Source organism: Drosophila elegans, unplaced genomic scaffold, assembly GCF_018152505.1.
Source record: "Drosophila elegans isolate 14027-0461.03 unplaced genomic scaffold, ASM1815250v1 contig_468, whole genome shotgun sequence".
NCBI lineage: Eukaryota > Metazoa > Arthropoda > Insecta > Diptera > Drosophilidae > Drosophila > Drosophila elegans.
In genome coordinates this window covers 3289561-3311158 of record NW_024545855.1, presented here as the reverse complement: position 1 = coordinate 3311158, position 21598 = coordinate 3289561, and the positions used below count along the sequence as shown (strand labels likewise).

Sequence of the window (21598 nt, the reverse complement as noted above, 5' to 3'; positions counted from 1 at the left end):
AGACACTTTCACTGCGATCGCCGCTTTGCCATTCTATTCTTTTGTCCGCTCGTTTGTTGCTGTCGACGACACTCGACTCGACTGAAATAGAAAGTGCTGGCAACGGCAAAATCGTCCGACAGATACAATTTAAATTCGGCGGACCTTTTCGTCATGCTTCTTTCACTTGGCACGCATGCAAATTTGTGCAGAAAACATGAAGAGCACAGCACACAGGCAGACAGCAATAAAAACTTGGCAAATATTATTCACGAATCGGCCAACGAAAGTGAAGTTATTGCGTGGCAATTATGCGACTGAATTTCGGGATTTCGGGCTTAAACAGTCGATTCAACAAGAGCAATTACAGTTAAAAGCCATCAAAACGGGTTGGTCGTTAATATTAGCGTGTCGTGTCCATTGTTGAAGGTTCATTGACCAGGGAAAAAGGCAAAAGCAAAAGCACGAAGTCTGGGCGGTACTGGGAAACCACTCAAAATCCCTGCCTGGTCCGAGGAGGAAACTCGTGGCTTGACCAACGGTCATAAATTTGCATAATTCGCAATTGCCGGCTAAAAGCGCCAGTGTGTTTATACTTTAAACGATCTCTTTGAATGTTTCATAAAACATGATTATTATTGTCAACGCTGTCAGCACTTATGCAACATCTTGCGGCGCACTGCCGCCTGTTTTTAAAGTTATTGAAAAACCCCCATGACAATCGGCCGCATTGATTTCCAACAATGGAAAACCCCAAGCGTGTGTGCGGCATTTCCTATCGTTTTATTTTGTAGTATTTCCCCCAACTGTTTTCACAGCTGCCGCCACGCCGTTTCATATTCAAATTTGCCAGCTAACAGCCAAGAAAAACTCTCACGCGCTGACAAAAATCGGATAAAAAGAAAAAAGAAAATATAAATGCAACTCCGTCTAGGGTTTAGCTTTTGACTTGTTTTGCTGTCTCGGTTTTCTCAACTCAACTCAACTCAACTCGACTCGGTTTCTTTTTATTGCATCACGATTCCGCAATACATTTGACAAATTTATTTTGATTAGAGGCAATTTCTTTGGAAGTGTAGACATGAATTGAATTTCGCTTGATTGAGTTGTGCTTTTTTATTGTTATTATGCTGACATTCACTGTGAAAATATTTGGTTTCCTTAAGAAAAGCTAGAACTTTGGGCGATTTATAAGGTATTGTACAATATGACATAATATGGTAAACATTATTATCTATTTTATGCATTACTCAACAAAATATTATTTGTGTTCTTTAATAATAAAAAAACGTTGCTAAGTTTTTAAGCCTTTATAATAATAAACTATGACGTGTTTATATCACTAACATACCCTTCATTTAAGCCATATTAAACAGATACATTTTTTCTCACACTAAAATTTGCTAATTGCTTTAAATAACAAAAGGCGATAGTAAAAACATTAATAAAATAGATGCATAATATGAAGTAATATTGTACACCTTAATATCTATTTTACACAATATCTCAACAAAAGAATATATTTTTAGTGAAATCTAATCTAAACTGTTAGATAAACATTTTACTGACACTAAAATGTGATAATTCTTAGAAAACAAAAGGCGAACAATGAAGTGTAAATAATAAAAACATGACTATTGATTTTAAATCTTTTATTTAATATCTATTCTGTATAATATCTTAACAAAAGAATATTTTTATAGATAAATAACCTTAGTTGTTAGATAAATGTGTTAAGTTCTTAAAGAAAAACAAATACGTGTTAATAATAAAAACATAAATTAATCTCTTGCAATGTCGTAAAAACCAAAAGCTCATTTAGATGAAGGCATTAATTTCAGCTTTGACTCATAGACAGCTTGCAGCTAAATTTATCACAATTAAGCAAATATCACCTGAGAATTTTCCGCTTAATTTAATGTCCGAAATAAAAGTTTGCCAAAGTATACAGAGAAATCAGAAACAGAAGCAGAAAATCGAATCGAAAGGCAGGCAAGCAGTAAGAATCAAGCTGATTAATGCAAAACGTGGCAGCTGGCACAACTTGTCACACAGATTCCATTAGGTCATCGCCGCATTTACATATAGATTCGGAATATTTAAACTGTGCGTTGTCGTTGACGATGTCCCCTCTTAGAAAAATAATACTCATTAAATTCATTGGGGGAAATTGCGTGAGAAAAGCGAGAAAGTTTCGCTGGCCCGCAATGCAGGTGGCAGATTAGCAACTTTCCTCGGATTCGTTTGGTTTCGTTGGATTCGCTGTTCTGGCGGCCGAAACGCAAAAAAAAATAAATAAAAATTGGCAATCATTTGTAAACAATGTGAGGGGGGTTTGAGTTCCGAAGGGGTTTACCGAAATGCTATTGACTGTTTAGCCGCTGAGCGGTAAGAAATACGGCGCGCATGACCCACTTTCGAGCCATGTTTATTTCTTTTACTTGTGGCTGCTGCTGCTCTATAGTATACCTCTGTCGCTCTCTCTTTCTAAACAACTTTTTAGGCAAATTAGCAGCTGCAAAGCCATTGAAAGTTGCTTAACCACTTGCCGAAAAAAACAAAACACAAAAAAAACACATAACCAGAACCTTACAGTATTGGTTATTACGTAGCCCAACAATAGCTACAAGTTGTCAATAGATTGCAGCCCATTTCAAGATAACTCTCGAAACACTCTCGACAACAAACACTACTTTCAATGCCAAATCGGCTTAACTGGGTCAGCAATTTTGTGTATGCGTTCTATCGAATTGTTTTTCTCTTTTTCGCTGGCGATTTTCATTGGCAAATTCTGAAGCCATGCCCATGATCATTCAATTAGTTAATTCATCTTTTCTGCTGTCTTCCGCGTTTAGTGCAAAAGTGCAAAACTGTCTGCAATTAATATGCACATTCAACTCTGCACAATAGCAACATCAACAAAAACGCGACTCAAGTTGCTGGCTTAGTTGGTAACCATGGGGAAATAATGGAAATTATTCATGACTTTTAATCTACATTTTTATTGTCTCTTCAAAAATATTAGTAAATTTATGATGAGCAAACGATATTTTGTGTGGTGGTTATATTGTTGGTATTAACGATTTGTATAAACATGCTTAAAATTCAACGAATGAGAAGTTGAACTTTATAACATTTATTATTTTTATTATCTAGATACGCACCTAAGTTTTTTTTTTTTTACTTTCGTTTATATGCAGAAAATAAATGCATATATTGTATGTCTTTAACCTTAGCTAATTATTTATTCTCGCAAGTACCTTTTACCTTTTTCGAGGGCCAAAGATACTAGTACCTTTCCCAAGGAAGTTTATTATTTATCTGCCACACCCACTGTGCCCTGCATCAGCTGCATTATGTCTATGCAACCTTAACTCAGCAACTTTGCAGCTGCTTGACTAACTGCACTTTGCAGCCATTAGTTTGTGGCTTTTGGCTATAGATTCAGCTTCAGGCCCGACTTGAGCTGCACTACTAATCCTCGGCAACAAAGTCGCTGCTGATTTTGTTGACACATGCTAACGGAGGCTGGGATACTGTTGGCTCAGCTGCATAATGCAATCCTTTTGCCCAGTCACTTATCAGTCATTTGTGGAGTGGAGTCGCAGGTTTTTAGTTTTTTAGTTTTTGTTGGCTTTGCGGTTGGACTTGGGACTTGGGACATGGGACGTGTACCTTGCATAATGGACAAACGTGAGAAAATGTTTTGCAAAGAAAGTGTGAGAGATACTCAATGGAGCAGATAGGTGTCGACGATGTTGAGTGTTGAGTGGGTACCGGAGAAGGTTTCATTGTGCGATTACTCGCATGTGGAGCATACAGTGCGCGACAAAAAAGACGAACACGTAGTGACGCCGGCAATAATCATGATGTAATTGGTCCCATTTTATTTGGGAAAGTGCCTGCTCCATTGGCTGACGCACACGTGTGCTGACCACATTGGAAGCAAACCAAAAAACAAAACCAAAACCAAACTAAACCTCATCCTCAACCCGCTTCCTCTTCTCATTTCAGCTTACCGACGAGGTGGTGCGCAAGAAAACCGAATACCAAAAACATTTGGAGGGCTACAAAGCGCTGCGCACGCGCTTCGAAGAGCATTACATTAAAGGTGAGTTTGAAAACCTGGGTATCAATTTACAGATTGTTTACAATTACAAAGCTTTCAATACATATAAAGTCATGGTTTAATTTATACACTGCGTTAACGGAGGTTTTTTAAAGGCTTCCTTCTTAATTGTAATAATAAAGCAACCATATATTTATTATTTAATTATAAATTATTAATTACAATCATTTTTAAAATATATGATATATTAATATATTTGGGAATGACTTACTCAATATGTTCAAGCAATAACTTTCTCAACTATTAGCATTAAGTAAGTTTTTATACTTTGCTAAAAAGCTTTTACTTTTTTTTTAAATCTATTGGAACAAAGCCAATATCTAAATATACAACAGACAATCTAACGTTTTATATTAATGAAATAGGCTTATATAACTGTCTCAAGGATATCATACTTCTTAAAATGTTAACTGCTTAAAATGGTTTTCTAATAGCTACTGTGATATATTTCTCCGATTTCAGCCCCCAGTCGCAGTGGCCGCAAGCTGGACGACGTGCGCGACAAGTACCAGAAGGCATGCCGCAAGCTGCATCTCACACACAACGAGTACGTGCTGTCCATCACGGAGGCCATCGAGGTGGAGAAGGACTTTCGCACGGTGCTGCTCCCTGGATTGCTGGAGCACCAGCAGTCCGTCCAGGAGAGCTTCATCCTGCTGTGGCGCAACATCCTGCAGGAGGCGGCCCAGTATGGCGATCTCACGGCCGACAAGTACAGGGAGATACAGAAACGCATCGACACTGTGATAGGCGGCATCAATCCGGCCGAGGAGTATGGCGAATTCACCGAGAAATACAAGTGAGTTCTTTCCTGTTTAATAAGAATTTATTGAAATTAATAATAAAATTATATTGCCAGAACATCCCCCACAACCCCGCACATTTTTCAATTTGATGAGACGCTCATCGAGGACATACCCGGCAAACTACAGTCAAGCACACTGACGGTGGACAACCTCACGGTGGACTGGCTGAGAAATCGCCTCCAGGAACTGGAGGGCGCGGTCAAGGAGTGCCAGGAGAAGCAGCTGAAGATGATCGAGCACGTGAATGGTGGCTCCCCGGTGGCCAATGGCAGCATCATATCCAACGGCAGCAACACCTCCAACGGCATTCAGTCCAACAAGGATAGCCTATGGTGAGTGGCTTCTGGGTCTAAACATAAACGTTGATTGTGATTTAGATGAAAACTTACCAAAAACTCAAAGAAAATCAAACCAAAATTACAAACCAACAGAGTCTTACAAATTGAAACCACAAACTTTTAAAGGTATGCCTTTTAAAAAGCTGTTAGCTGTAGAAAATCCCTTTTCAAAATCGGATATCTGTAAGAAAAGTTATGGCCTTGGAAGTGCTGGTTTTAGGTCACTTTACTGCAAGCAATTTTTGGAAAAAAAGGAAAGGGGTACCATCATTAAAATATCAAATCAAATCGACCCAAAATTACAAACCAACATTTAAATGCAGATTTTCAGATCTTGAAAACACAAACTTATAGAGCTATGCTTTTTAAAAATCAGATATTAATAAGAAAAGTTGTGGACTTAGAAGTAATGGATTTTGGAGGAATGCCTCTTAAAAATCTGAAATCTGTAAGAAATTAATGGTGATGGTTTGAGGTCACTTTTCTGCAAGGACATATGGGGTTGTTTGTGCTATTTTTAGGTTACTAGCTCAAGAAAAAATTAATTTCCAAGCATTTAAGCATCTTTAATAGTGATTTTAGATAAATACCCCTTTACACTTAATTAAACTGCCAAGTTATTCAAGAAATTTTCATTTATTAGCCGCCAGTCGAAGGACCTGAACGCATTGCGTTGCCAGGAGAAGCAAAAGCAGAAGCTGGTCGACATGATCAAATGCGCTCTGAACGAGGTGGGATGCGAGGAGCTGCCCTCCGGATGCGACGACCACTTGGCCCTCGAACAGAACTTCATTGAGAATGGCTACAACAATGAGCAGCAGGTGGGTGGTTTCTATATATAGTAGCCCTTAGTCTAAATAGGTTTAGATTAGTCCTAAGTGGTAGTGGTGGATATGGTCTAACTAAACTCTAATCTAACTTTTTCTCTGGATGCTGCCCTCTATATACTGTCTAATCACAACATACCCATGAACACATGCGAAACCTAACCCATTAGCAGAGGTCCAACTCCACGAGTTCACCAGGTCTGGGCATTATGAACGAGCTGATGCGACGCGGCGGGGTTTTGACCCTTCTGCGTGGCAGGGGACGCCATTTCAAGCGAAAGAGTACCCCACAGCCGGCGACACCTATGACAAGGTCACGTCAAGGACGCTTCAACAAGCTGCAGCCACGATCCCAAAGCCTGGGATCCTTGTCGGTAATTGGGAACGGGCTGGGGAATGGGCAAAGTCCTGCTGCACGTTATGAGCCCATTACTACTAACCATCGTTCGGCCAGTGTCCATTATTTGGGCGAGCAGATCCCGCTGAGTTCTGTTAGCCCGCCTGCATTGCCACGTTTGCGACGCACCCAGTGTTCCATGTTGTGTTTGGGTGAGGACTTGGCCCTACCTGTGCTTGCCTCGCCCGCTCCTCTTACCCAGCTAACCGCTGCTGTCCTTACTAACACCAATAACAATCATATCTATGCGGACTTGGAACTGGACAGGAAAACAGAAGCCTCACCAAGTCCAGAGGGCCATGAAGCGAAGGAGAACGAGAAGGAGAAGGAGGAACACATACAAATTGAAATAAACCAGGCCGGAGCGCAAAACTCCATAGATGCTCATCTGGACAGGATTGATGAACTGAATCGAGTGCTAGATGATCGCCTGAAGCGCAGTCTGCAGCCCAGCGATGATCTGAATGCCATCGAAAGTGCCGAAGAGGAGGTGCAGATACAAACCAGAAAGCTGACACAAGATGCGGACAGCCAAACCAAGCGCAGTTCCAGCTCCAGTTCGGAGTGTCGATCCACCAAGGATCATCGTTCCAAGAAGAGATCGCTTTCGTTTACCCAGAAATCCATAAGCAGCATCTTTAGCAACCTCAAGGAGTTCTCCAAAAGTCCGCTCGTGCGAATGGCCAAGAATCAATCGCTCAACGAGGAGACCCAAACGAACAGTGATTGCCCCACAAACAGTAGCAGTTCCAGCAGTAACAACAATAACAATAACAATAATAATAGTAATAGTAATAGCAATAGCAATAGCAATCGCAGTGCCTCCTCGCAGTCGACGATTATAACGAGCACGATCACCACGACCATAACGACCACAACGAGTACGACGACGCCGTCCAAGGAAACCTCAAGACTGAAATTCAAGGTGCCCAAGATCCAGAAGAAGTCGAAGGCCATACGAAATACATTCCGCTCCAAGCTGCTCAATTTCCAGCTGAAACGTTCGTCCAAGCCCTGCAAACAGTGCACCAAGAGGAGGCGCATCCATCCCAGCAAGAGTGTCTTTGATTTTGCCCGCGAATTCGAGGTGGATCAATCACAACCAGCTGGATCAGATGAGCAGTTCTGCAATTGCCCTCCGGTGGTCCCGAAAACCGTAAAACCATCCGTCCAAATAGCCGGCCACAAGGATCTGGCCTTTGAGTCCAGTTCCGGGGAGCTGGAGGAGCACCAGGACCACGACGATGACGATGACGACGAGGACAGTGACGATGTGCTCAGCATGAAGGATCACTGCTACTGTGTGCCCAGCCTGGCGGCCAGTGTGAGTTACCCGTATCCGCATCCGTATCGTATCTGAGCAAGAATCGCACCCACCGTATCGAGCGTATCTAAGCCAACTGGGCGCCACACGACGCCACCAACTCACCATTGAGTCGAACTGAATTGCATCGCATCGCATCGCATTTGCTTGCCTCCTCAGTTTGCATGTTTGTTTGATTGATTGTGCATGTCTCAATATTGAAAACATTTTGGGGGGAAAAATGAGCTTTTTATAGAGAGCGGGCCAAAAATAAAACACAGGGTGACCTTAGGCAAGACTCAAAGGTGGGGTATATAACAACAGTCGGTCTGTTTCAATATTTTTTTTTTATTTTTTTTTTAGTTTTTATTTAGAATTTGTTTCCAGATAGGACGTAGTATTATTAGTATTAAATTATTACAATTAGTTTAATGTTCTATCTTAAATTAATTTTAATTTACAAATCTGAAACTCTTCAAAACTTAGTTACTAGAGCTGAACAAATATTTTTTTTAATTTTTATTTTGACAAATATTAGAGAAAATTAAATGATCTTCTCTAGTTCTAAAACACAAAAGTGTATAAAAATCTCGTCTGATTCAGAAAGTGTTTAACCCTTCCAATTGCTAAAATTACTTGTGCGTGCCAATGAGAAAGAGCGAAAGTGGATGAGAGCATAAGCCTCTACCACCATATATCTTTTAGTTCTCACCGATCTGGCGAGCTGTTTGGATACCGAACAGCAGCAGTCGCCATTAATCTAGTCCATTGAGATGTTTGGCGTCTGTTTGGCCAGTGAATAGTTGGAGATCCATCCAAATTTACATTTGTGGACATAGCCGGACAGAACGCGTGACTATTTCGGTTTCTGTGAGACAATTGCGCAAGTTCAAGTGCCTTTGTTTGGGGCATCTGGTGCCCGGAGTTTTCCATCATGAGCAGCACTGCTTCCGGACAGAGCAGCAACTACGCCGGAGCTGAGAGTGGGGGAATTTTCGAGGCAATTGTTTTTAGCGGTCGCCCCATACCGCCGGCCCGAAAAAAGCGGCCCAAATCCAAAGTGTTTGTGAGTCACCGGAGGGATAACCTTGAATGTAGATCCACATTTGCCTCTAGTAACAAAATATATGTATTTCTCTTGACTTAATACGCCTTTTTTGTGCTTACCGTATTTAATTATAATTTTAATTTGCTTGTATATCTTGGAGCTACTGCAATTTCGTCAGAGCCAATTGCACCCACGCATTTCCGCTGGCCATTTGGAAATATGTGGAAATGGCGTGTTAACCACTAGAATTGTTTTTCCTTGTTTACTTGTATTCTGCATGCTTTCACTAATCTTCTGGCTGAGAAATGGGTAGATGGATTTGGCTAATTATCTGGATCTTGCAGATATCGCTCTCCACGAATCGTCCGCTTTACGAGGAGGAATGGTTCCATGGCGTCTTGCCGCGGGAAGAGGTGGTGCGACTGCTGAACAACGACGGTGACTTCCTGGTCCGCGAAACGATTCGAAACGAGGAGAGCCAGATTGTGCTGAGTGTATGCTGGAATGGCCACAAGCACTTCATTGTCCAGACCACCGGCGAGGGTAACTTCCGGTTCGAGGGACCTCCGTTTGCCAGCATCCAGGAACTGATAATGCACCAGTATCACTCCGAGCTGCCGGTGACCGTCAAATCCGGAGCCATACTCCGGCGACCCGTTTGCCGCGAACGCTGGGAGCTGAGCAACGACGATGTGGTGCTCCTGGAGCGGATTGGCAGGGTAATTAACAACAAAAGCTAACTTTGGCAAGCCGAAGTTTATATGCCGTTGCAGCTATTACTGAAATAAAATCTCTATATAAACAACTTTCCACTTAAAGCCAATAATCAGTAATCAGCCTAAAACAATAGGCCCATTCAACTTAATTTCTATCTCATATATACTGATACGAGACTATAGTTAAATTTTTACGCGCATATGTTTAAAAACACAGAAGATAGTGGACTTTTCGATGTTCCTATGGTTGCTATATGTTATCGTTGTGCGATTCTTATAAATAGTAAAAATAATACCTCAATGTTTAGGGCAACTTTGGAGACGTTTACAAGGCCAAACTGAAGTCCACCAAACTGGATGTGGCCGTGAAGACCTGCCGCATGACCCTGCCCGACGAACAGAAGCGTAAATTCCTGCAGGAAGGTCGCATCCTTAAGCAATACGATCATCCCAATATCGTCAAACTAATTGGCATTTGTGTGCAGAAGCAGCCCATAATGATTGTCATGGAATTGGTGCTGGGTAAGTTCCGGAAATAGGTGTTTGTAATATATAATTATATGTTTTATTACATTTGTAGGTGGCTCCCTGCTCACGTATTTGCGAAAGAACTCTAATGGTCTTTCCAATCGACAACAAATGGGAATGTGCCGGGATGCGGCGGCAGGTAGGTGGTCTTAAAACCATCGAAACCATATTTACATATTAAAGAATACTTATTTTACTTAGGTATGCGATATCTGGAATCGAAGAACTGCATTCATCGCGATCTGGCGGCTCGTAATTGTCTCGTTGACCTGGAGCACAGTGTAAAGATTTCCGATTTTGGAATGTCACGCGAGGAAGAAGAGTATATAGGTAAATCCCATTTAGTCCCAAGAAAAATAAAATTATATTTAAATTGAACTTACATTTTTTTATAATAGTTTCCGATGGCATGAAGCAAATACCTGTGAAGTGGACAGCTCCCGAGGCCCTCAATTTCGGAAAGTATACCTCACTGTGCGATGTGTGGTCCTATGGCATTCTGATGTGGGAGATCTTCTCCAAGGGCGACACACCCTACTCGGGCATGAGCAATTCAAGGGCCAGAGAGCGGATCGATACAGGTAAATATTGTTATTTAATAAGTTATGAGTTTACTATCCCCGCTCATAACTTTAACATTTTGTCAAAAATTGAAATATTTTCTAAATGTTTGATGAATTACTAGTTTAAAGCGTATATTGTATGAAACAAATCACTAGAAATTTGGTTGCCGAAAAAAAATCAGAGATATGCATATAATATATAATAATAAATATTTAACATAAATTGGACAATAGGTTATAGACCATATTTGTGCTCTGCAACTGGAGGAACACCTTAACACAACTTATTCTGATAAGGACATTAATTTATGATGATATATTTCCAGGATATCGCATGCCAACGCCAGAGAACACGCCTGCCGAAATGTATCGACTGATGCTCAAGTGCTGGGCCGCCGATGCCGAGTCCCGGCCGCATTTCGATGAGATCTACAATGTGGTTGACGCCCTCATCCTGCGCCTGGACAACAGCCACTGAAAGCGGCTCCGTCCGCTTGGAACACTTAGCATACTCAACGTAGATTTAGTCAGCGCTTTTAAAGTCTTAACAACGAAATGCCTGTATTTATGAGATAGCAAATACTATACGTTCTAGCACATAAGCGATATTTATATAGAGACATATATATTTTCTAGCCGTGTAAATGTAAATTTCGATATATACTGTACTGTGTGTTTGTTCGACTGAGCGTGTGTAATGAATCCTTAATGTGCCAAAAACCGCAAGAAGATCTTAAAACAATTAAAGAATTAAAGAAATACAAAAAGAAATTGATACTGTGTGTCTGCTTCGTAGCCTAAGCTCATGAATTTATATTCTTAGTTGTTTGTGTTTTAGTCCTTAGTTCTCTACAGAAAATCATAATTAGTAAATTATGCAAACCCTACGTTGGTCAATTTGTTTCTAGACTTTGTATTTTATGTATATTTATTTACACCTAGTTTACATTTCTACTTCGACTACGATTATGTTTACACTTATATACAAATAAGCTCTAAGTTAAAGCTTTAAGTTTTGCTGCGCTGCTGAAGTGAATAAATCATATGTGTACTATATACAAGCTGGCTCTACGAATCGGAATCATTTGTGAGGGCTAGAGGGACATCGGAGAACTGAACTTTGGAATAGAACTTCTTGAGCTCGTTCTTCAGCTCCAGACTGTGGCTCCAGTCCACTGTTTCGCAAACGACCTTGACTTCGACGGTATAGATATCCCTCAGCCAGGCCCTCTCGTGCATAATATCCTTGATCGAGACTCCCACGCGAACTAGCAGGGCGCACAGATCGTTGATTCCACCGGGACGATCGCTGACCTCCACATTAAACTTGACCAGACGACCCACGGCGGCCAAACCTCGTTCCAGGCAACGTCCAAAAACGGTGGTGTCTATATTGCCTCCACAGAGAAGAACCACAACCCTTTAAAAGAATAAGAAATTGTATTACTATATCAAGAAGTCAGCTAATCTGATAAAAAAAAAATAGTAAAATAAATATCTGCCTGTTGAATTCCAAATTTAATTTCCCATATTTCAACTGTATTAATGAATTATCCTGCAATAACACCTTTGTGGGTCTGAAACAAAGTACTCACTTCTTTCCCTTGAGCTCATCGAGATGGCCGGCCAAAATGGCCGCTAAGCCTGCTCCACCCGCTCCCTCGACGACGCACTTCTCCTCCTCCACCAGCCGGAGGATGGCCACTGCGATCCACTCCTCCTTGACCACCACCATGCGATCGATCAGGGGCATGGCCGTGGCGTAGGCATTATAGCCAACTTTGGGCACTGCCAGACCATCGGCCAGTGTGTTCTTGATGGGCGTGTGAATGGGTCCGTTGTTTTCCATGGCCCGGGTGAAGCTGGCGCATTTCTCCGATTCCACACCCTGTTGGAAAATTATTCCAAAAAGTTAGTAAAAGTAAAATGGAAAAGTGTGTTTTATAATTGAATTGAATAAATAACTAAAAAACGCATTGGATGAAAATCAAAACAAAAACTTGAGAACAAAATATTTGAGTTTACTACTTTTTCTCACAAGTGTGGATAAAAATCAAAACAAAATTTATTTCTATTAATTATAATCAATTTTTAAGTACTTGTATTTCCTTTTGAACAATATTTTTAAAGGTATACTCACAATAATCTTAGTTTTGGAGGAAAGTGCCTTCACAGCCGTGGCAATTCCCGCAATCAATCCACCTCCGCCCACCGGAACCACCACTGCATCCGGTTCTGACACCTGCTCGAGTATCTCCAGGCCAATGGTTCCCTGGCCGGCCATGATGTGCGGATGATCGTAGCCATTTACGTACAGTAGTCCCTCTTCGCGGGACATCCGCATGGCCAGGGACTTGGCCTCGCCCATGTCGTTGCCATCCACGATGACGCGGGCCTTGTAGTTGCGGCACTTCTGGATCTTCATGATGGGCGCCGCCTTGGGCATCACCACGGTGACTGGAATGCCTAGTTTCCAGCCATGATAGCACAATGCCTGGGCATGATTGCCCAAGGAGGCACTGATCACTCCCGTTCGCTTTTGCTCCTCAGTTAATGATAACAACGCATAGCGTGCGCCACGCTCCTTGAAGCTGTCAAAATTTCAATTGCGTATATCAGTCACATGTTGATCACGACGAAATCAAAAATCAATTAGCAACAGCTATTAATTTAACCCAATCGAAGCTTATCAACTACCACTTATCGCTATCTTATCGGATCTTTGCCGTTTATGTGTAGCCAAATAACCGAAATTCGTTCGCAATATTAGATGACTATCAGCGGTTTAAGTGTCAACAATCAAAAACAGTTACAGGTGAACTTCCCTAACTAGATTTATATTTATAGTTCAATGTAATAGAAATTCATGTAAAACTAATCATGTTAATTATTACTTATTCAGAAACGACTTTTTGGTTTAACAAAGATTGACTGTATAACATGAGTATAGACAGATTCTTATCATAAGACGGAAAATTGCACTCCCAGACAATATTCATAGTATACGTAATGATTACTAAATGCTAAAAAAAACAGATTATTATAAACAATAATGCCAAAGTGATAATGAACCTTGGACCTATATTCGCTTTCTAAGGAGTAGGCAAGGGAAGGAGAAGTATTACTTATTATTATTAAAAAATATTGATTAAAAAAACATCTTAAAAATTTATTAGAGTAGCTTATTACTCAAAGCATTAAACGGAAATATATTTCTGTTTTATAGGGCCACAAATTGAATACTACAAAGAAACTGATCTAAAAATAAAATACGTATCTTTACTATAGCGGATGCTATTAAACATTTTATGAACATCAAACTTAACCAATTAAGAAAACTAAAATTAGAACGCAATTGCAATCTCTTAATTGGCAAATAACTTTTCACTAGTACTAAAAGTTTAAATAAATTGAAGAAGAAGGTGTTCTATTCTTCACTATCTTTATATGATTTTTATACCCTTGCAGAGGGTATTATAATTTCAGTCAGAAGTTTGCAACGCATTGAAGGAGACATCTCCGACCCTATAAAGTATATATATTCTTGATCAGCATCACTAGGCGAGTCGATCTAGCCATGTCCGTCTGTCCGTCTGTCCGTCTGTCCGTCTGTCCGTCTGTCCGTCTGTCCGTCTGTCCGTCCGTTTATATGCAAACTAGTCTCTCAGTTTTAAAGCTATCTGCATGAAACTTTCCCAAAAGTTGTCTTTCTATTGCAGGTAGTATATAAGTCGGAACGAGCCGGATCGGACGACTATAGCATATAGCTCCCATAGGAACAATCGGAAAAATAAAGGAAAAAAAATTATAACTTTGCTGTTTTTTAATTTTTTGTTTAGTTCTTCGACATTTAGTAATGGTTAAATATTTCCGATTTACGGTTTAAATTTCATCAAAATCGGACGACTATAGCATATAGCTCCCATAGGAACAATCGGAAAAATAAATGAAAAAAAATTATAACTTTTCTGTTTTTTAATGTTTTGTTTAGTTCTTCGACATTTAGTAATGGTTAAATATTTTCGATTTACGGTTTAAATTTCATCAAAGTCGGACGACTATATCATATAGCTCCCATAGGAACAATCGGAGAAATAAATGAAAAAAAATTATAACTTTTCTGTTTTTTAATTTTTTGTTTAGTTCTTCGACATATGGCAATGTTTAATTATTTCAGAATTATGGTTTAAATTTTATCAAAATCGGACGTCTATATCATATAGCTCCCATAGAACTAATAAAAATATATAAAATAACTATCTAATAATTGAGCTGCAAATCATCATAGCTTCACTGTTTTTCAGTATATACTGAAGTAAATCATAATTTAAATGTTTTCAAAAGTATTTAATTCATGCAATAGCTGCAAGGGTATATGAACTTCGGCTTGCCGAAGTTTGCTTTCTTTCTTGTTATTCTTAAGACATGGTCTTGGCTCTGTTTGACTTTTTCAACTCACCTGCCTGTGTACTGCAGAAAATCCTTTTTCAGATACAGCTCCATGCCATATAGATCGGATGATGTGGCTTTCTGTGGTACACTTTCCATGAGAACACAAAAGGGAAACGGGAAATATAGAAATATCTACCGGACAGGGAGTGCGTTCGACTCCGCCACGGATGAGAAAAGCAGCCGATGTGACATCGTGGAAGGAAATGCGTTGCGGTTGCTCAGGATTGCAGAAGGGGTCGATGATCTCCTCAACTCCTCCCGAGACATGCCTGGGTCTCATTGGCACCTCCAACTTTCCATTTGTGGCTTTTGTAGCCACACCATTTGCTTCCTTGGGCGTTTCCGTCTTTACTGCCTGCGACATTGCAAAAATAGCTCAAAAATCCCTCTAGGACTACGACCGCCTTCGATAACTACTCGCTGAATACTGCTGAATGCTCGAACGATCGGAACTGGTATATATAGGCGAATGCGAATGGATGAGGAGACTCTGTATATTGGGTCGTAAATACGGCACCTTTGCAATACGTTTCAATTGCCGGCTGGTCACTTTATGGGGCCTGGCCTGGCCTGACGACGAACTGATAAGAACTGCTCTGGAAACGACATAATAACAACGATAAGACCCTACGTTTGTACTTGTTTTTCCCTTTATTTTTTGGCAACATCATTGGAAATGTTCATTTGAACTCCTGGATGGGAAAACATGCCATAAGAAGAAGGGTTTGCAAATCGGTTGCGGGTCAAAAACGATAAGGCATTATCTAAAATCCACAGCTGAAATTTTTGAAAACTTGGCAATATTAAAGAATTAAATACCTGTACATATATAACGAAATTATAACAAAAGAAAAAACAAGGGAACCCAACGATTACATCTTTCAAAAAATTGTTTTATTTTAAATTTGTATTTAAAAAAAAGTAAACTAAGTGATATTTGAGATGTTTATTTAATAGAATATGAAATAATCGGTATTTGAGATTTTGTTTTAAATCTCTAATAATCGGTGTTTGAAATTTTTATTTCTGTTTTATATAGTTTTGAAATTTGGTAACAAAAGCCAATACCAGTAAAACATAAATGTAGATCAATTCCTTAACAATTCTTTATAAAATTTATTTTGAAACATACATGTATGGTCAACTTTCATGCTGGCCTAATATTTGTGTGATTACTTTCTAATTGCATCTCGCACGAGCCCCTCCTTTCTTGTTTTTAGTAATAATCTCAAATTGATAAGCTTCAATTCGAAGACACGCCCATTTATTACTGCCAAAATAACAAACTTAATCTTATCAGCAGGGGAATAAGATGATGCTAGGCAAAACAACAACACGCCTCTAGGGGTCAAAGGCCAACCAGTTGGCCGGATTGGTGACCGTCATTTGCTCCACTTGCTCCAAAGTAACTCCGCGATCGAACATTCGCGGCAGGATGTTGGTGTGGATGTGGTGATAGCCATGACCGCCATAGGAAGTCTAAAAATAGGTACTTTTGGGTATAAAATATATATAAAAATATTGGTTATTTAAGCCCACCAATCGATGTTTTGTATGGATGTCGTGGGACATGAGCAGCTTGTCCACCAAACCCTCTTTAATGAGCTTTATCAAGTTGTCGATACGTTGGCCATCGGAGATCATGTCCACACTGGTGTTTAGCTGATAGAAGGAGCACTCGGTTCCAAAGAGATCGTATTGTATATAGCAGCCTAGTTTGGCGAACTCCAGCAGCTCATCAATGTCGAAAATAGTGCCTAATATATTATATATAAATTAGATATCCAAAAAAAACTATATTACTCACGATCCAAATGGGACATCACGCACTTGTCGGCACGCCCACCCGCCTCCAAATAAAGGCGCATTATCTCAAACGGAGCTTTGGTCACACGATGCGGATGCATGGAAACACCACAGCCCAGGACTTCCTGGATCTCACCTGCTGCCTTAATTGATTTTTTCTCAAAATCTGTAATAAAACAAAACATTTTAAAAAGTAAACAGGAAAGTTCTAGTAACAAGCCACAAAATAAAAATAAAAATCTTAGAACAATTTATAGTGCAATAAGCTCAACTTTGTCGCACTAGGATAGTAAACTCATAAACAAATAAAAAAATTACCAAAAAGAAAACAGATTTTTCAATTAATAAAAATAGGACAAGTATTAGAGCATTGATTTACAAAGGTTACCTATGTAAAATGCATATTTAATACAATGTATCCAAAATATATCTATAATTAAATTGACGAATAATAAAGTAAATGTATAAATTAAGTTTTCCCATATTTTCTCCCTCTCAATGCTAAGATTATTTACTGACTTACCATGAATGGGATAGACACTGGCCACCTCGCCTATGAATCCGCACTTGACCGCCTGTCCATTGACCTGTAGACCAGTGATGATGTCCTTGGAGTAGAGATCACTCATCTGCTCCACGGTTAAGCTGGCATGACTGGCATCCTGCATGGCATGGATGTAGTGGCCTGTGCCGGCAATGAAGTGAACACCGGTGCTCTTGGCCAGCTCCACAATAAACTCCAAGTTGCGCTTCAGGCCATAGCTACTGTTTTCGACAATACTGCCACCGCCGTGTTTTTTGTAGAGGAGTACATCCTTTTTGGCCGCCTCCAGAGCTTCTCCATCGTAGAAGCGGACATTCTCCTTGCTGGAATACGGATACAGGCGGACATATCCCAGGGTGGACATGCTGATCTTGGCCTTCAGCTCACTCTCGAAATCCGGCGGCGGTGGTCGGTAAAAATGCTCGAAATCGAGAGCCACATGCTCGTGGGTCAAAGTTCGCCCCAACAGGTTGGGTGTGATGGTGCCCAGAACTGTACAGCAAAAAAAATGTATGAGAATTGATGAAATTCTATATCATTTCTTATTATATCCATTGCGGTCTTTTTCTCGAAATTTTAGAAAATGTAATGTAAAATTCTAAATAATTTTAATGTCTTCGAATTTCTTTTATTCTATATTTTAAATAACAAAAGATCTAAAAAAACGAAAACCAAAAACAGAATGCACATAAAACCAATAAGACCCATTTTAAAACTAATAAAAATAATAAAATTCAAATACTTTTAATATAAATATATCATGCTAATTTTTTTCTTCTATGTGCGTGGAAAATTTCATTGCTTGATGGGTTGAGATAAGCCCAAGAATAGTTCTTATCTCACACTGATTTCTTAGGCAAATTACCAGTTTGTACGGTTGACATATTCACAGCTTACAATGTAGGTCACACTTTGAGTTAATTTTTTGTTTCTTTTTTTTGTGGGTATTTTTAGACTTGGTGACGACCGAACGCTGTGAATGCCAGTGGAGAACTGATCTTGTGGAGCTGAAGTTCCCCAAGCACAGATATTCGTTTACAGTTGCTTTGCTTTATCGCCACAACCCAGTCTTATCAAGAAAATATATTTTTTTATTGCGCACAATCAGAGATTGCACTAAGAAGATTTTGTTGACCACTTTCATTAGCTCCCATGACAAAGAATTAAAGTACATTTGTTAATGCTAAATAAAAGCAGGTGATCAGTGCAAGAAATACTAAGTAATAACAACACCATAGTCACTAAACGGATATTTTAAGTGATTTTAGACAGTTGTATCTATCCCTATCTAACCCCTTGTATAATAATAAAAAATGTTTCTATATATTTCTCAGAATAATTCTCTTTATTAGTTCCATTTCTTTCCGTGTTTTGTATTTCTCTTTTTAATTTTACTTAGGTTTAATTTTATCAGTTTTAGCGATTTCTCATTTATCAGATATACATATGTTTGTGTACATATAGTCTATATATATACTCATCATACTTAAGATATATGTTTCTGTTATTTATACGACATTGCTGCATCATTCATTTAACTGTTATATCTCGTATATATATATATTTTTTCCTTTCGATTTGCCTTAGATCTAAGCATTCATTATTATACCATTCGCGAAGAATCTTTTAAATATTGTAAATGTTTGTTGCTTTTCATCTCTTTGTCTGTTTGGGTTTCCTATGTATTTTTTGTTTGAGACTTTAGCAGCTTTATATATCGACTGATCAAAACCTTTTTCTTGTTTTTTATATGAATTGATTAACGGTGTTATTTTTTGTTTAAAAATTATTATAACGAAATAAGCACACAAAAATGTATTATATTATTTATTTGCTGAGTTTAGGTAGTTACTGAGTTTTACTTTTGAACACTTGCTGTGACTTTAGTTAGGTTAATATCTATTGCATGAAGAGCGAACGAACCATTTTGAAACAAGTCCCAGAGCCACACGATCATTCTCAATTGGCCATTATAAATAAATATTCAAATATTTTATTTATGCGTTGTTTTTCCCTCTTCATCGTTTCTAAACTACTTAGCACCTTGGCTTGGCTTGGGTTCCCCAATGGATTTCGAAAAGTTGAAAAGAATATCTCTCGAAATATATATCCAAACAAATTTCAAAAAATAAAACATGCAATTGTTTTTTAAAAATTATATAATCGCCTTTTATTGAACATTATCCAGTTAGCTATATAAATTTTGAAGTTATATTGTTTTTTTTTTGGATTATCTCATCTCAAATTTGTTGTGGTTGCTCTTGTTGCTGTATCTTCTATTTTATTGTATTTGTTTATGCATTTGTTTAAGGTTAATTAAAATAGTTGTTGCTCTTATATACGCCCGGATCTGAGGCTCATGTATAGGTATATGTATATATCTATTTCTATTTAGATTTTCTAGCTTTACCGTTTCTGTGTTACTTATATGTTCACTGTTTCTCGACCCATCTGATCTGGCTGCAGATATTCTTCATCCGACGCTTTTAATTACAATTACACATTAGTACAATATTTATATACGCATTAAGTTTTAGATATTGGATTTGGTTGCATTCATATATTCAAGTTCATTAAATCCCATTCATACACGCTTAAGTCAACTAATTTCGTTCCGTCTCTGCTCCTGTCGTTAACAAAACACTTCACATATCCAAAGTAAGAGTCAAACAATCATCAAATTCGGCTAGCAATTGCAAAAAGATTCAACACAAATATAGAGTTTGGCGGATAGAGGAATTTCGGGGATCGTTATTGGTATTGAAGTGATTGTGTGTTGTTTGATTAGCTTATAAGCGCAAAAGTGACTAAGAGGTGCACACAACAAAATAATAATTATTATGGTAATATAATAAAGAACTACTAGAATAAACGTTGGTTAATAATAATAAAAGTTTATTACGCTTAGATATAATTATTATTTGCCTTTTCACTTTACTCTTTCGCTCTTTCGTTAAACATATAAACACAATTGCAACTAAAAGCACACTAAAGCATTGTAAATTATTGTAAACGAAAACTACAACTATGCAAAAAATATAGAAATGGGTTTTATTTATATCAATTCAAACTGTATTTTTTTTTTTTTGATTTTTAACTTCTTTTCGTTTAAAGTTAGGAAAACAGCTCTAAAACGTTTTTAAACTGTGGTAAACTTGTTCGTCATATCTTAAAATTCTTCTTTTTGTGTGTTTGTGTATGCATACAATTTTACTAATTAATTTTAAAGTTTTTAATGAATTAAATTATGATATACGTATATGTAAAGTGTTGCCTTTATTATTGTGGGGGAAATTAAAATTAAAATGACAATTTGCTGTTCTTGTTGTGTATAATTGCAGTATTGTTTTCACATCCCTAATTTCTCCTAATATTTCTGGCCTGTACAATGGGTTTATCTTGCCTTTCATTTAAAATTATATTGAAGTTTGTTACTAGTTTTGCATTTTCCATCTCTGATTTTGTACAGTTCAAGTGTAGTTCTGACTAAACACTCCTAATGGGATTGGACTTGACTATTGCTGCGTTGGATTGATCTAAACCTGTCCAGAATCTCCCGCATTGAACCACCGATCAACATTTAACTAGAAGTGCCATTTTTGATCAGGGGGCACCTCTAGGTAGAATCGATCTAGAGAAAGTGATCGGAGAAAGTACACCCACTGCAATCACTCTTTTAAAAATTTGGAAGGGCGGTTGGTTAAAGGCGAGTTTGGCGTCTGCTTTTATTTTGCTCCTGCTGCGAAAACGATTTCTTTCAGTTCTGTATGCCAAATGTGCTTATTATTTTTGTTTTGGTCGTCGTGTGGGAATTTTAATTGTAGAATCAAAATTTATTGCAGTATTTCCTCTTTGTTATTTATATTATGTTTAGTTTTACTTAAAATTTTCGTTTTGATTTTTTTTCATTTTTGTATTTTTTTTCGTAGGGGTTAACAACACAATTTATTTCTAGATTTAAATTTATTTGCATAGATGTAATTGATTTGAATAAAACTTTAAATTATGTACTATAGAATGAAGAAAGCAAAAATTAAAAAGGGGTTTTTGTTTTGTTGTGTACGCATGTGTGTGTTTTAATATAAACAAAGAAAAACTAAATAACGCTTAAAGCAATAAAAATCTAAAGACGAACCATATATATTTATTGTGTTTTTTGCAT

The 21598-nt window shown here is 38.4% G+C and overlaps 3 protein-coding genes across 7 annotated transcripts in view; 1 reads left to right on the top strand and 2 right to left on the bottom strand.

The window, feature by feature from the left end:
• LOC108142987 (tyrosine-protein kinase Fer) overlaps positions 1-11690 on the top strand; it is a 30656-nt gene extending 18966 nt beyond the window's left edge. The window contains exons 4-14 of one of the 5 annotated variants that reach the window (XM_017267156.2): positions 3994-4090; positions 4571-4907; positions 4968-5246; positions 5896-6073; positions 6253-7800; positions 9172-9546; positions 9852-10065; positions 10124-10210; positions 10273-10401; positions 10470-10652; positions 10961-11690. In XM_017267156.2, coding sequence (XP_017122645.1) covers positions 3994-4090; positions 4571-4907; positions 4968-5246; positions 5896-6073; positions 6253-7800; positions 9172-9546; positions 9852-10065; positions 10124-10210; positions 10273-10401; positions 10470-10652; positions 10961-11112 — 3579 coding nt within the window. In that variant the 3' untranslated portion in view covers positions 11113-11690. Of the gene's footprint in view, positions 1-3993; positions 4091-4570; positions 4908-4967; positions 5247-5895; positions 6074-6249; positions 7801-8438; positions 8846-9171; positions 9547-9851; positions 10066-10123; positions 10211-10272; positions 10402-10469; positions 10653-10960 lie in introns of those variants that run through there. The other 4 variants (XM_017267158.2, XM_017267157.2, XM_017267159.2 and 1 more) reach the window with 4 other exon arrangements.
• Positions 11691-11702: 12 nt separating this feature from the next.
• On the bottom strand, positions 11703-15527 carry LOC108142989 (L-threonine ammonia-lyase). The gene is made up of 5 exons (XM_017267160.2): positions 15223-15527; positions 15094-15164; positions 12775-13225; positions 12230-12522; positions 11703-12054 (listed from the first exon to the last, which is right to left on the bottom strand). The coding sequence occupies exons 1-5, from the start codon at positions 15448-15450 to the stop codon at positions 11703-11705; spliced, it is 1395 nt and encodes a 464-aa protein (XP_017122649.1). The 5' UTR covers positions 15451-15527.
• A 651-nt stretch (positions 15528-16178) lies between these two features.
• Positions 16179-21488, bottom strand: LOC108143033 (phosphotriesterase-related protein). Its single transcript, XM_017267231.2, has 5 exons — positions 18302-21488; positions 17416-17928; positions 16894-17058; positions 16626-16843; positions 16179-16565 (listed from the first exon to the last, which is right to left on the bottom strand). Exons 1-5 carry the CDS (start codon positions 18318-18320, stop codon positions 16428-16430), a joined length of 1053 nt encoding a protein of 350 aa, XP_017122720.1. The 5' UTR covers positions 18321-21488; the 3' UTR covers positions 16179-16427.
• Between the last annotated feature and the right edge of the window lie 110 nt (positions 21489-21598).